Source organism: Morus notabilis, unplaced genomic scaffold, assembly GCF_000414095.1.
Source record: "Morus notabilis unplaced genomic scaffold, ASM41409v2 Scaffold118, whole genome shotgun sequence".
NCBI lineage: Eukaryota > Viridiplantae > Streptophyta > Magnoliopsida > Rosales > Moraceae > Morus > Morus notabilis.
In genome coordinates this window covers 124283-137808 of record NW_010364457.1, presented here as the reverse complement: position 1 = coordinate 137808, position 13526 = coordinate 124283, and the positions used below count along the sequence as shown (strand labels likewise).

At 38.1% G+C, this 13526-nt stretch overlaps 2 protein-coding genes across 2 annotated transcripts; both read left to right on the top strand.

Moving 5' to 3' along the window:
• The first annotated feature begins 309 nt into the window (after nt 1-309).
• LOC21395300 (COP1-interactive protein 1) lies at nt 310-2599 on the top strand. Its single transcript, XM_010106683.1, has 2 exons — nt 310-397; nt 867-2599. Exons 1-2 carry the CDS (start codon nt 310-312, stop codon nt 2597-2599), a joined length of 1821 nt encoding a protein of 606 aa, XP_010104985.1.
• A 2006-nt stretch (nt 2600-4605) lies between these two features.
• LOC21395299 (COP1-interactive protein 1) lies at nt 4606-13340 on the top strand. Its single transcript, XM_010106682.2, has 4 exons — nt 4606-4670; nt 5206-5279; nt 7445-7601; nt 7810-13340. The coding sequence occupies exons 3-4, from the start codon at nt 7508-7510 to the stop codon at nt 13155-13157; spliced, it is 5442 nt and encodes a 1813-aa protein (XP_010104984.2). The 5' UTR covers nt 4606-4670; nt 5206-5279; nt 7445-7507; the 3' UTR covers nt 13158-13340.
• Nucleotides 13341-13526: the final 186 nt, after the last annotated feature.

The following is a 13526-nucleotide window of genomic DNA, read 5'->3' as shown; positions in this document are numbered from 1 at the left end:
AGAAAATGACAGAACTAAACATTTGAAATTCTTCAAAACAGATCACATCATTAACTCATTTGTTAGCTTTATATATAAATATTAGGGAAGCAGTTGGAACTTTGGAGACTATTTCTTGTCTTTTGAAATCTATATAAAGGTTTTCATTTCCCATTTCCAATCTTAGATTTATTTGTGTTCCTTACTTTATTTATTTATTTTTTATTTTTAGCATCAGATCTCCAGTCTGTGAAGATAGAAACAACATCCTTGTCTTGATCTGTGCTGATATACTATTTTATATCAGAAACCTCTGCTGAAAAAATAGAAATGCTAACCCGGTTAAAAGAGTTAACAAAGTCCTTTGGGAATCATGTTGAGCCTGAAAACACTGAACAGCTGAAAAGGACTAAAGCAGGTGCACTTTTTTATTTAATTTTAATTTAATTTTTATTTTTATTTAACATCTCATGCATTTTGTCAACTTGTCTGTCTGACCCAAACCCCACCAGATTTATAATTCTATTGAAATATAACATCTTATGATTTAGTTTCCTTTATTTCTTGCAGATACATGACCACTTGTCACTTTTTAAAACATTTTGTCAAAGAAGATAGAAAATTGAGTAATACCAGTGATACCCTTTTCCCCAGAGCTATATTGTTATTAGTAATAGAGACTAATATGATGTGACATTTTTAGCTGTTATTTATAGTTCATTATTGAGGAACAAATTAGTAAGTAAAAACATACAAAGAATATCTATACAACTATAATGCAAGTTTTTGACTGTTTGCTGATTTTATCAAATTATATGCATGGAATATTGTCCAAGTTTTTTTAAAAAAAAAAAAAAATTAAAAAACCGTGTTTCATGTTACTACAGAAGTTGAAAAGAACGTGACAAGGATCCTAAAGCTAATCAGGAATGAAGACCAAGGAAAGAAAGAAGGAAAGCGAAAAGCCCCGGAAAAGGAGATAGAACTACTTGGATTGGTTGAGAACTTTCACAGAGAATACGAGTCACTCTGTGCATTGTATGATCATCTCATAGGAGTGTCAGGAAAAACACTAAATCATGCAATCAGCGAGAAGGAATGTTCTTCCAACTCCAGCTCAGACTCCGAGTATTACTCGTCGGAGGAAACCGACATCAAAAATGGCAAATTGGAAAGTGAAGCTGCAAGTTTTGAAGCTGCTGAATTGAAGCATGAACTGGCCTCTGTAATTGAACAAAACAAGAATTTGAAATCGGAATATAATGAACTGAAGATTGAAGCAGATAAGAAAGACAGAGAAATTTCCGCTCTAGTTAAGGCCGGTGAGGCTAATGAAACATGGTCATTGGCTCGGATAAAAGAGCTAGAGGGTCAATTAGCTGGTTTGAAGATCGAAACCGAATCTTCGCGAGGCCAGAAGAGAGATCAAGAACCGGTAAGGGAAGGCAAAGCTGCTGAAGCTAGACAGATAGGGGATAAAAGGAAAGGATGGCGTTCTCGTGTTTTAGAACTCGAATCGAAATTGAAGGATAAAGAAGATGAGAATTCTGTTCCGATGAAAAAACTGAATGAAAATGAGAACACTTTTACAACGAAAATTCAGGAAATGATGGGAAAGATAAGCAGTTTGCAGATGGAAATTGGTTCTCTACATGCTAAAAGTAGTGAACTGGAAGAGATATTGGCGTGTGAAAGAGAAAATAGTTTGTCTCAAATTAAGGAATTGATGGATCAGAAGACAGGATTAGAAGTTCAATTGGAGATAAAAACCGCAGAGATTTCGGATAATCTGGTTCGGATAGAGTCTCTTAATGACGAATTGGCAAGAAAGGTCTTGGTTGAGAAGAAAATGGCGGGAGAAGATCAAATGCAATTGAACTCTCTAAGTAAGCAAAAAGATGAAAGAAGAATTGTGGAAAAGAAGATGGAAGATTTTGCGGAGAAGTTCCAAACTAGTTTTGAAGACAAGATTCGTTTGTTGCACCAGAGAATCTTGGTGACAGAACAGTTACACACTGAGAACAAAGAAAGCTATAAGTTGACAAAGGAGAAGTACGAGAAAGAGAATAGGGAATTGGAAGTGAAGATCACATCTTATGAAGATGAGCTCAGGAAAACGAAGGAAATCTCCGAATTAGCAGAATATGCACTTAATGGATTGGAATTGGTTGTTAGCAAGTTTGAGGAGGAAAATGATAACATTTTGACACATATTTCCAAAATGTCAAATGAGATTCAGTTTGCAAAGAGGTGGGTGACAGGGACAACTTGTGAGGTTAAAAGACTTAAGCACAATCTGGATTGCTTGGTGTCACATCTGGATGATAAAGAAGAACAAGAGTTCTTGTTGAGGAACAAGGTTTGTAAGTTGGAGGCAAAGGTGAGCAAGGAAGGAGGGGAGAAGTTGAACTTGATTCAAGCAATTTCCCAACTTGAGAAAAAAGTGGGGAAATATGAGAGGCAGATCAAAGACAAGGATGAGAGGCTATTGAGTCTTGGAGATGAGAAGAGAGAGGCTATAAGGCAATTGTGTATGTTGGTTGACTATCATCGCGGCCGGTTTGACCATCTCAAACAAGTAGTCTCGAAGATGGGGCTAAGAAGTGGGAGGACTAATTAGACCTATAGAGTTCATTACGCGCCACCTATTACGATGTATCAATATTGTTAAATAATAGTACTAAACTCATCTAGTTTTTAACTGTATGATATACTTATACACTAGTAAATTGGTGATGGATATCGTGAATAATTATGATCAGTGGATTTCGTTACGTCATTTTTAGTCATGAACAGTTGGTGGCGTTGCTTACTCTGCAAATTATGCACATTAAGCTATTATCTCACCATCAATTATGTAAGCCATCCTCTTTGTTGAGTGCTGAAAATATGGGCCGGCCCGTTACTGTGGGCCCAGGGACCGGCCCGGCCCAAATCCGTACAAGTCCGAGCCCAGCCCGACCCTAGTGTTGGGCCGGGCTGGGCGGTAATTCCAGACCCGCATGCAGCCTGAGCCCGGCTTGGAGAGCCCGAATAGTCCTACCCGAAATGGCCCAACCCGAATGGTGGAGGCTACACGGTGTAAAATTTAATGTACTTTCAATATTAGCACGTGATATCTTGACTATTTCAGTATCAACGGTGTCTTTAGCATAGCTGGGAGGACAATTGAAGAAAGAAGGACTTCGTTGACTTCAGAAATGGTTGAGGTGCTAATATGTCTAAAAGATTGAGAAAATGCTTTTTTGCAAATGCAACACACAGCCGAAGATAAAGATTTAATGGATCAATTTCAAAACTTATACATTGACGATAACGCTTCTGATGCCGGGAGTAGTGTAGTATGCAGTTAAATATTTTTGTTTATTAAGTATATATAAATTGTAACTGTGAAAATAATACTGCACTCTTTTTTCCTTACCAAGATTTATCCTAATAGGTTTTTCTTGGTAAAATTTTTAATGAGGCAGTTATTATTACATAAATAAAGTCTTATTTCATTAAAATTTTACAATATTCACTATTTATTATAAATTTCGTTATCTTTTTTTAAATTTTTATAAATCATACTCGGGCCGGGCCTAACCGATTCGGGCCGGCCCGGCCCTAGGCCCGTCGGGCCTTAGAGCCGGGCTGGGCCTATATAAAGTTATTTAAGGCCGGGCCGGGCCGGGCCGGCCCGATTAAAACTACGGGCCAGGTCGGCCCGGCCCTAACTACCCTTTTGGGCCGCCGGGCTAGGGCCGGGCCGGGCGGCCCGAATTTTTAGCTCTACCTTTATGACCAACTTAAAATGGGATTGTTCCCTTTAGTATTTGGTCAATGATATGTACTTACGATTAAACTAAATCACTTGTACATTTCACTTAATTTATCCAATAGTCTGACGAGTTAAGCAACTGAAAATTGTTAAGGGAATATTTGTTTCATGTATCCGTCTCTAGTTTTGAATCACGGTTCATGATTCTCTATAATGTTTTTCTCTCACAAAAAATTTAAATTTTAAAAATTAAAATCATAAATTATAATTCTAAATCCATAAATAAAACGTTACCAAATTGTCTCAAACATGATCATATTAACAATATTTTGGTATAAAATTCTGGTACATGTGATGTCATTTCATTTATGCCATTAATTAGCGAGCAAATTTTGTAATAAAGGACTTAATTTGTTAGTGCGTCGTTTCACAAATGAGCAATTTTCTTTTCTCCCCCTAAGAACATGGTCGTTTTGACGCGAAAAAAAAGAAAAAAAAAAAGAAAAATACAATACGACTACCTACCACCTACTGAATTTACCAAAAAGGATAATCTCACGGCATTTTCTTTTTTCGGCAGTATCATCAATATCTCCGGAAACTTTGACCCGATTACAGCGAGAAATTGGAAGAAACAAATTATGCCAGATCATGTACGCGCTGACAATGGCAAATCCTGTAATTATAAGAAAATAGGGGGGCAAGTTTACTAAAAATAGCTCCAAAGATTCCACACCCTCTGAAGTTTTGAAGCTACAAATGGTGGACGAGTACTCATTTGAGCATTCCAATCCAAACAAAACAACTTTTCCTTTCCCGGAAAATTCCATTTTCTCTCTCTGATTGGTGAACTTCGAACGTCCAATTTCTTTTTCTCTGTTATTCTCTGCGTCCGATCGTCCTCTTCGGCGAGTTCGTCGTCGAGTTTCAGGTAATCTTCGCCTCTTTGATCGATCATCAATAAGTTTCTGTTCTTGGATTCTTCGCTAGTAGTGAGAATTTTCTTCTCCGAGGTGAATTTTACTCTTCGTCTCGAACCAGGAATCCATTCTCGGCTTTGTCTCTGGCTTTAGTTTGGATTGGATTTGTTTTGTTTTTGCTTCTCTGATTGTTTGGATTTTTGTTGGATCAAGTTCGTTTGCGTTTACTTGAATTTAAACCTTAATCGGCGTTTTTCTGGTTTCGTTGATTTTCTGAAGTTGATTAATTTCTCTAGTTCTGAATTTGATTCTGATTAATAGTAATTCTAGTTACATCTAAAAAAAAAAATTCTATTTCCATTTCTTTTGCGTTTGATTTTTCTCAAACATGACAGGATCACTGCTTGTGAATCTGGAATTCTAAAAAATTTAGAACCTAACTTGATTAAATGAAAATAAGGATATTACTAGCTGTAAGGTTTGTCTGAATTTTGCTTCTTTTTTTTTTCTTTTAGTTATTCGGTTTTGATTTTTGTTTCTCTGCAGTTTTTTCGTTCAGAAATTGAGGTGCAGTGCTTGGGAAGTTTCCGGAGTAAAGGGAAAGTGTAGGATAATCTGAGGTAAAACTGTTTTCCTCAATTTGACTACTCTGTAGACGATAGTTGTGAAGGGCTTATCCGTCATTTAGTTCGTTTTTTTTTTTTTTTCCTTACAAGAAGAAACGTTTCCATTTTTTAAGCAGTAATTACGTTATTCTTTTTGTTAATTTTTTATGGAAAATTACTGGATAATAATCTGGTAGTATGTGAACTAACTACTAAACAACAAAAAGAACGGGTCTTTCCAGCATATGGAAAAAAATAATAATAAAAGAATAAAAAAGAAAACAGCTAATTTCCTTCTGATATGATATCTGTCTTTTCTGAATCCCAATTGGCCTTCTGAATGATTCCCCTGCAAATCTAAAAGACATGCTGACGTGGCGCCAGATTAGAAACGTCACAACCCTTATTATTTCGCTCGTTAAAGAACAAGGCCGTTAAGCAGTTTTTCTTTCTTGGATTTGTGACTCTTGCGTTATAATTCTTTTTTTTCTCAGTTTTCCCAAAGAATGAAATAAATGAATGGGAATGGAATACTATAATAATATTCTATGGGTATGTCCTCTTTCATGCTGATTAACGTAACTGAGACTGGTTTCTGTTTTTTTATTAATCTTTATAGGTAGTGGTTGGATGTTCCTGATGCCACGAGTGATTTAGCTCGTTCGTGGATTTATTTATATTTATTTTGTGATCATCTTGTTTCTAGTGGTGCCTTTGGTTTTAAGAACATTGGGTTTTGACTATTCAAGTGGCTAGTTTAGTAAACAGAGAAATTAAGTTGGGACCATTATATCTTGTTTAACGGCTATACTTTACATATGTAGATCCACGAACCGTTTAGATTTATGTACCATACCATTAAAAGAGCCAAAGATGGATCAAGTAATGTTACTTTTTTTATTATTATTAATTATTATTTTATTTTTTAAGTGAGCACCAGTTGCCTATAAAATAATTTTAGGTTCAATTAATCCTACGTGTCAAAATAACACTTGGATTAACTGGGTACGTTCCTAGTTCTAAGTTCTAACATTCTGGCTTTTACTTTGAAGGAAAAAAAAGAAAGAAAGAAAAAACATTTCAAATTTAGTACCATGACGTTTACGTTACATTTAATAACTTTTTTCAGGAACAGTAATAATTTAGTTCTAGTATGAACTCTAGATATTGGTATGCAAACCCAAAAGTAAAGTTGTTGAAATTCTTAGACCTCGTTTATTTTATGTGTTTAAATTTATGGTTTTGATTCCGCCACAGTGCTTTTTTTTTTACAAAAAATTTAGAATTTCAAATGTCAAGAGTAAAAAATTACTGGTTTAAACGCATAAATCAAACGGACTTTTAGTGCGAGCTCGAGTAGAAATTGTATCGACTACAATTTTACTTTCAAACGTTCTTCCTCAATTTCTGTCTAAAGGTGACGCCATATATTACTGAATGAATTCTGCCGGCCGTTTTTCTGCCCATTTAAATATATATATATATATATATGCTATTTCTGAAGTTTGAAACATATGGGATTGTCTCCGATAGGCCATCCTACCGGTCAGACTAGTTTTTAAATCATTTGATCTGCTCAAAATCAAATGAGATTGAAAAAATATGCATAACAGACAGTCTTTTATACAAATTTGTGGTTGAAAACGACTAAAAAATGAACTACTGATAATTCTATTTTTCTGCACCTACGGAATAAACTCCCTTATTGCATATGTCAATAGTATTTCTTTAGCCTCTTAGGTGTAGTTTTGAGTCCTATCCAAATTGATCATCACCATGCTGAATAGATTCCAGACCAAAGAGCTCACTAGTCTCTAGCAACTTGGCTCCAAAATGTCCATGCTAATCTAAAATTTCAGCAGAGGAATTTGAATAAAAAGAAAAAGAGTTGTATATTTCTGAATGTGCACTTCTTTTACTTCCCTTTGCAACATCTGCTATTATGGAGGTACCTCCATTAACAGTCCATGGAAAGCTTTTCTTTCTTCTAGTAACATATACTAAAATAATAACCATAATATCAGCAATGTTTTCACATATATTCACATTCACCTTGTAAGACGTTCTTCATTTCATGCTCACGCCTCTCGACCTATAGGGAAGTAGTGTTTATTAGTATTTTAATTTGATTAGTGCTTCATGGTGCTTTTGGAATGAGAATAAAATATTTTGTGTTTCAGACTTTGGGTATGGACATTGTCTTGTCAGTTCATACTTTTTAGGGTGGTCAGAAAATTGAAGAGATGAGAAAGCACCGCATGGGGAGTTCTATCAAATCCTTATTTGGCAGTCACATTCAAGAAGAAAAGGATGAAGAGCTGGAAGGAGCTAAAATAGGTAAATTTTCATCAGACCTTTGAACTCTTCTGAGTCTGTAATACTTAACATTGATCAATACTCTGCTTAAAATACTCCACTTAAAATTTTGGGAATGACATAACGACCAATACTCTGCTTAAGTGTGCTTCAAATAGATAATTTACATGTTTTGCTCATCTTAAATGATTTTATAGCAGAGGCTTAAATAAATTCCTTTTCATTGCAGAAATTGATGATAACGTGAATAAAATCTTAAAGCTTATCAAAGATGAAGATCAAGAAGAAAATGATGATATTCCAGTGGCAAACTCCAAAAGAGAACGATTTGCAGAGCTAATCCAGGATTTCCACAAACAATACCAATCACTCTATTCACGGTATGATAATCTAACGGGAGAGCTAAGGAAAAAAATTCATGGCAAGAAAGAAAAGGACAGCTCTTCATCTAGCTCAGACTCAGATTCAGATGATTCTTCAAAGGAAAAAAGCAGCAAAAACGGAAACTTGGAAGGTGAACTTCACAAAATACTGGATGGGCTTAAGCAACAACTGGAAGTAGCACATCTCGAAGTTGCTGACTTAAATAGGAAATTGACCGCTACAACTGAAGAAAAGGAAGCTTTAAATTCAGAATACTTGAAAGCTTTGAGCAAGATGCAAGAAGCAGAGAAAACGGCTGGAGACTTGAAGAGTCAAGCTGAAGGGTTAAATGGTGAAAAGACACAACTTCTTACTGAAAATAGAGAGCTGAATCAACAACTGGACACTTTCAGGAAGATAGAGGCTGCTCTGAATAAAAAATTGGAAGATACAGAGAAAGAGAAAGATGACCTGGTCAAGGACAAAGACTATGCTATAAGAAGGATTGAAGAGGGAGAAAAGATTGCAGCAGACTTGAAAACCAAAGCTGATCGGCTAATTGATGAGAAAGCCACACTTGGGCAGGAGCTAGAAGCTGTTAGAGAGGAACTTTCCAATACAAAACAGCAGCTCCGATCTGCAGAGCAGCAAGTATCTAATTCAAGCCTCTCTGTGAAAGATAAAGAGGAAGAGAACACATCTCTAACCTTGAAAATTTCGGAGCTTTCAAACGAGATTCAGCAGTCACAGAACACAATACAAGAGCTCTTGGCTCAATCAAGTCAGTTAAAGGAGAAATTGGGAGAGAGAGAAAGGGAATATTCATCGCTCTCTGAGCTACATGCAGCACACGGGAGTGAAACATCATCTCGAATAAATGAATTTGAGATGCAAGTGGCAGCCCTACAACTGGAACTGGAGTTATTGCGAGGTCAGAAAAGGGATATGGAAGTGCAAATTGAGAGTAAAGAAACTGAAGCAAAACAACTGAGAGAGGACAGCGCAGGACTACAAGTCCAGATTTCAGGACTTTCAAATGAGATTCAGCAGGTGCAGGAGAGAATACAAGAGCACTTGGCAGAATCGAATCAGTTGAGGGAGATATTGGTTGTCAAGGAAAGGGAATATTCTACGCTCTCTGAGATGCATGAGACACATGGGACTGAAACATCAGCTCGGATAAAGGAATTAGAGGCACAAGTGACCGAACTGAAACTGGAGCTAAAGTCTGTGCAGGGTCAAAAAAGAGATGTGGAAATGCAGATTGAGAGTAAAGACACCGAAGCAAGACAACTAAGAGAGGATAACGCAGGACTACAAGCCCAAATTTTAGGACTTTCAAATGAGATTCAGCAATTACAAGAGACCATAAAAGGGCACTTGGAAGAATCTAGTCAGTTGAAGGAGAAATTGGGTGTGAAGGAAAGGGAATACTCTACTCTGTCTGAGACGCACGAGGCACAGGGAACTGTAACATCAGCTCGAATAAAGGAATTAGAGGCACAAGTGATGGGCTTAGAACTGGACCTGGAGTCTTTGCAGGGTCAGAAAAGGGATGCGGAAATGCGGATTGCTAGTATAGAAACTGAAGCAAGACAACTAAAAGACGAGATCGTAGGATTGCAAACCCAAATCTCACAGATTTCAAATGATCTCCAGCAAGCACAGGAAACCATAAAAGGGCACTTGGAAGATTCTAGTCAGTTGAAGGAGAAATTGGTTGTGAAGGAAAGGGAATACTCTACTCTCTCTCAGACGCATGAGGCACAGGGAACTGAAACATCGGCTCGAATAAAGGAATTAGAGGCACAAGTGACAAGCCTAGAACTGGAGCTGGAGTCTTTGCAGGGCCAGAAAAGGGATGCGGAAATGCAGATTGCGAGTATAGCAACTGAAGCAAGTCAACTAAAAGAGGACAATGTAGGACTGCAAGCCCAAATCTCACAGCTTTCAAATGAACTCCAGCAAGCAAAGGAGACCATAAAAGGGCACTTGGAAGATTCTAGTCAGTTGAAGGAGAAATTGGGTGTAAAGGAAAGGGAATACTCTACTCTTTCTGAGATGCACGAGGCACACGGAACTGAAACATCGGCTCGAGTAAAGGAATTAGAGGCACGAGTGATAGGCCTAGAACTGGAGCTGGAGTCTTTGCAGGGTCAGAAAAGGGATGCGGAAATGCATATTGCGAGTATAGAAACTGAAGCAAGACAACTAAAAGAGGACAAAGTAGGACAGCAAGCCGAAATTTCACAGATTTCAAATGAACTCCAGCAAGCACAGGAAACCATAAAAGGGCACTTGGAAGAATCTAGTCAGTTAAAGGAGAAATTGGTTGTGAAGGAAAGGGAATACTCTACTCTCTTTGAGACGCATGAGGCACAGGGAACTGAAACATCGGCTCGAATAAAGGAATTAGAGGCACAAGTGACAGGCCTAGAACTGGAGCTGGAGGCTTTGCAGGGTCAGAAAAGGGATGCGGAAATGCAGATTGCGAGTATAGCAACTGAAGCAAATCAAGTAAAAGAGGACAATGTAGGACTGCAAGCCCAAATCTCACAGCTTTCAAATGAACTCCAGCAAGCAAAGGAGACCATAAAAAGGCACTTGGAAGATTCTAGTCAGTTGAAGGAGAAATTGGGTGTAAAGGAAAGGGAATACTCTACTCTTTCGGAGATGCACGAGGCACACGGAACTGAAACATCGGCTCGAATAAGGGAATTAGAGGCACAAGTGACAGGCCTAGAACTGGAGCTGGAGGCTTTGCAGGGTCAGAAAAGGGATGCGGAAATGCAGATTGCGAGTATAGCAACTGAAGCAAATCAAGTAAAAGAGGACAATGTAGGACTGCAAGCCCAAATCTCACAGCTTTCAAATGAACTCCAGCAAGCAAAGGAGACTATAAAAGGGCACTTGGAAGAATCTAGTCAGTTAAAGGAGAAATTGGTTGTGAAGGAAAGGGAATACTCTACTCTCTTTGAGACACATGAGGCACAGGGAACTGAAACATCGACTCAAATAAAGGAATTAGAGGCACAAGTGACAGGCCTAGAACTGGAGCTGGAGGCTTTGCAGGGTCAGAAAAGGGATGCGGAAATGCAGATTGCGAGTATAGCAACTGAAGCAAATCAAGTAAAAGAGGACAATGTAGGACTGCAAGCCCAAATCTCACAGCTTTCAAATGAACTCCAGCAAGCAAAGGAGACTATAAAAGGGCACTTGGAAGAATCTTGTCAGTTGAAGGAGAAATTGGGTGTGAAGGAAAGGGAATACTCTACTCTCTGTGAGATGCATGAGGCACATGGGACTGAAACATCGGCTCGAATAAGGGAATTAGAGGCACAAGTGACAAGCCTGGAACTGGAGCTGCAATCTGTGAAAGGTGAGAAAAGAGACGTGGAAGTGAAGTTTGAGAGTAAAGAAGCTGAAGCTACGCAACTGAGAAAGGACAATGTAGGACTGGAAGCCCAAATTTTAAAACTCGAGTCAATGTCAAAAGAGAGAGAAGACGAGCTTTCTGCCTTGACAAAGAAACTTGAGGAAAATAACAACGAGTCAACGTCTAGAATAGCAGATTTGACAGAACAAATCAATAACCTGCTAGTGGATATGGATTCTTTGCGTGCTCAAAAAGTTGAGTTGGAAGCATTGATGGTAAGTAAAGGTGATAAAGCATCAATTCAGGTGAAAGGCTTAGTGGATCAGGTGAATTCACTTCAGCAAGAATTGGAGTCCCTGCATGGTCAGAAAGCTGAATTGGATGTGGAACTCGAGAGAAAAACTCAAGAAATTTCTGAGTACTTGATACACGTGCAACAATTGAAAGAAGAGATAACAAGCAAGACCCTGGATCAACAGAAAATTCTAGAAGAGAAAGAAAGTCTGACAGGAGAAAATAAGAATTTGGAGCTCAAGATTGATTCCATTCAGAACCAAAACAATGAGCTGGAAGAGCAAATAAGAAGTAATATCCAAGAGAATGGTCTGTTCAGAGAAGAAATTGTGGAGCTAAAGGACAAAGTTTCTGAGTTAGAGAAAACGTTGAAAGAGAAAGAGGATGAATTATGCTCTCTCCAGGAGGCACTTAAAAGTGGGGAAAATGAAGCTTCTGTTCAAATAATAGCCCTAACAGCACAAGTTAACAATCTGCAACAGGATTTGGAAGCTTTGCAGACTCAGAAAAACGGGATGCAGTTGCAGTTTGAGAGAGAGAAACAAGAACTTTCAGAAAGCCTGGCTGAACTGGAGAATCACAAGATTGAATTAATGAGCTCGATCGCTAATCATCAGATAATGCTGAAAGAACGAGAAGATTCACATAATAGGTTAAATGAGGAACATAAACAGGTTGAAGGCTGGTTTCAGGACTACAAATCGAACCTTGAAGTTACAGAAAGGAAGGTCGAAGACTTCAGTAGGAATATCGAGTCCAAAGATCAGATAATAGCTGATTTGGAACTGACGGTTGAAGACCTGAAAAGAGATCTGGAAGTAAAAGGAGATGAACTTAGTACGGTGCTTGATAATATCAGCAATATCGAAGTCAAGCTCCGCCTCTCGAACCAGAAGCTCCGGATCACAGAGCAGTTACTAAGTGAGAAGGAAGAGAGCTTCAGAAAGGCAGAAGAAAAGTTCTTGGAGGAACGGAGAGTGCTTGAAGAGAGAATTTCTGCACTGTACGAAGCAATGGCTGCCAACAAGGAAGCTTACGAGAGGATGATCACAGAAATCTCGGGGAAAGTAAACCGCACCATGACTGAACTGGAAATGGTGGTCCAGAAATTTGAAGACAGCTACACACACTACACAAACTCTATCAACACTGCATCCAATGAGCTTCAGATTACAAAGAACTGGGTCGCGGAAACAACCAATGAAAAGGAGAAGCTGAAGAAGGAAGTTGGTCATCTAGCTGAGCAACTGCAAGACAAGAGACAACAAGAATCAGAGTTACGGATCCAAGTCGAGAACTTAGAAGCAAAGGCGGCGAAAGAGAAGGGGACTTTGACCAAAGCGGTGAACGTACTCGAGACGAAGGTGGTAGGCTTGGAGAAGATGATGGAAGAGAAGAACGAGGGAATTTTGGGCCTGGGAGAAGAGAAGAGAGAGGCAATAAGACAACTTTGCTTGTGGATTGATTATCATCGAAGCCGTTATGACAATCTCAAGGAAGTTCTCTCCAAGACGACCACTGTAAGAGTCCAGAGGGCAACTTAGTTATTTATTATTCTTGACAGTTTGTGATTTGTATTATGTGTCCCGTTGCAGCTATTTTTATGTATTATTTCTATTGTTTCATTTTTTTTTCTTTTCTATTTCTTATCGAAAACAAAAGGCAGGTCAGTGTGTTGATATAAAATATTGAGACTGGTAAGCACATCAGACGGGTTTGGCTGCAAATTCGCTTTGCTTATATGTGTCAAACCTTTTCTTCAAGCTACCATTTCATTAGCTATTTTGACGTTGATTATAGAACTCATTATTTAAGAGGAGATTATATTGTTGAAGTCTTGCTTGATAATATTTATATTGGCTGGTTTTCGTTATCGTTTTTGTTTATATAAAAATAGAATGTCAAATTCAACT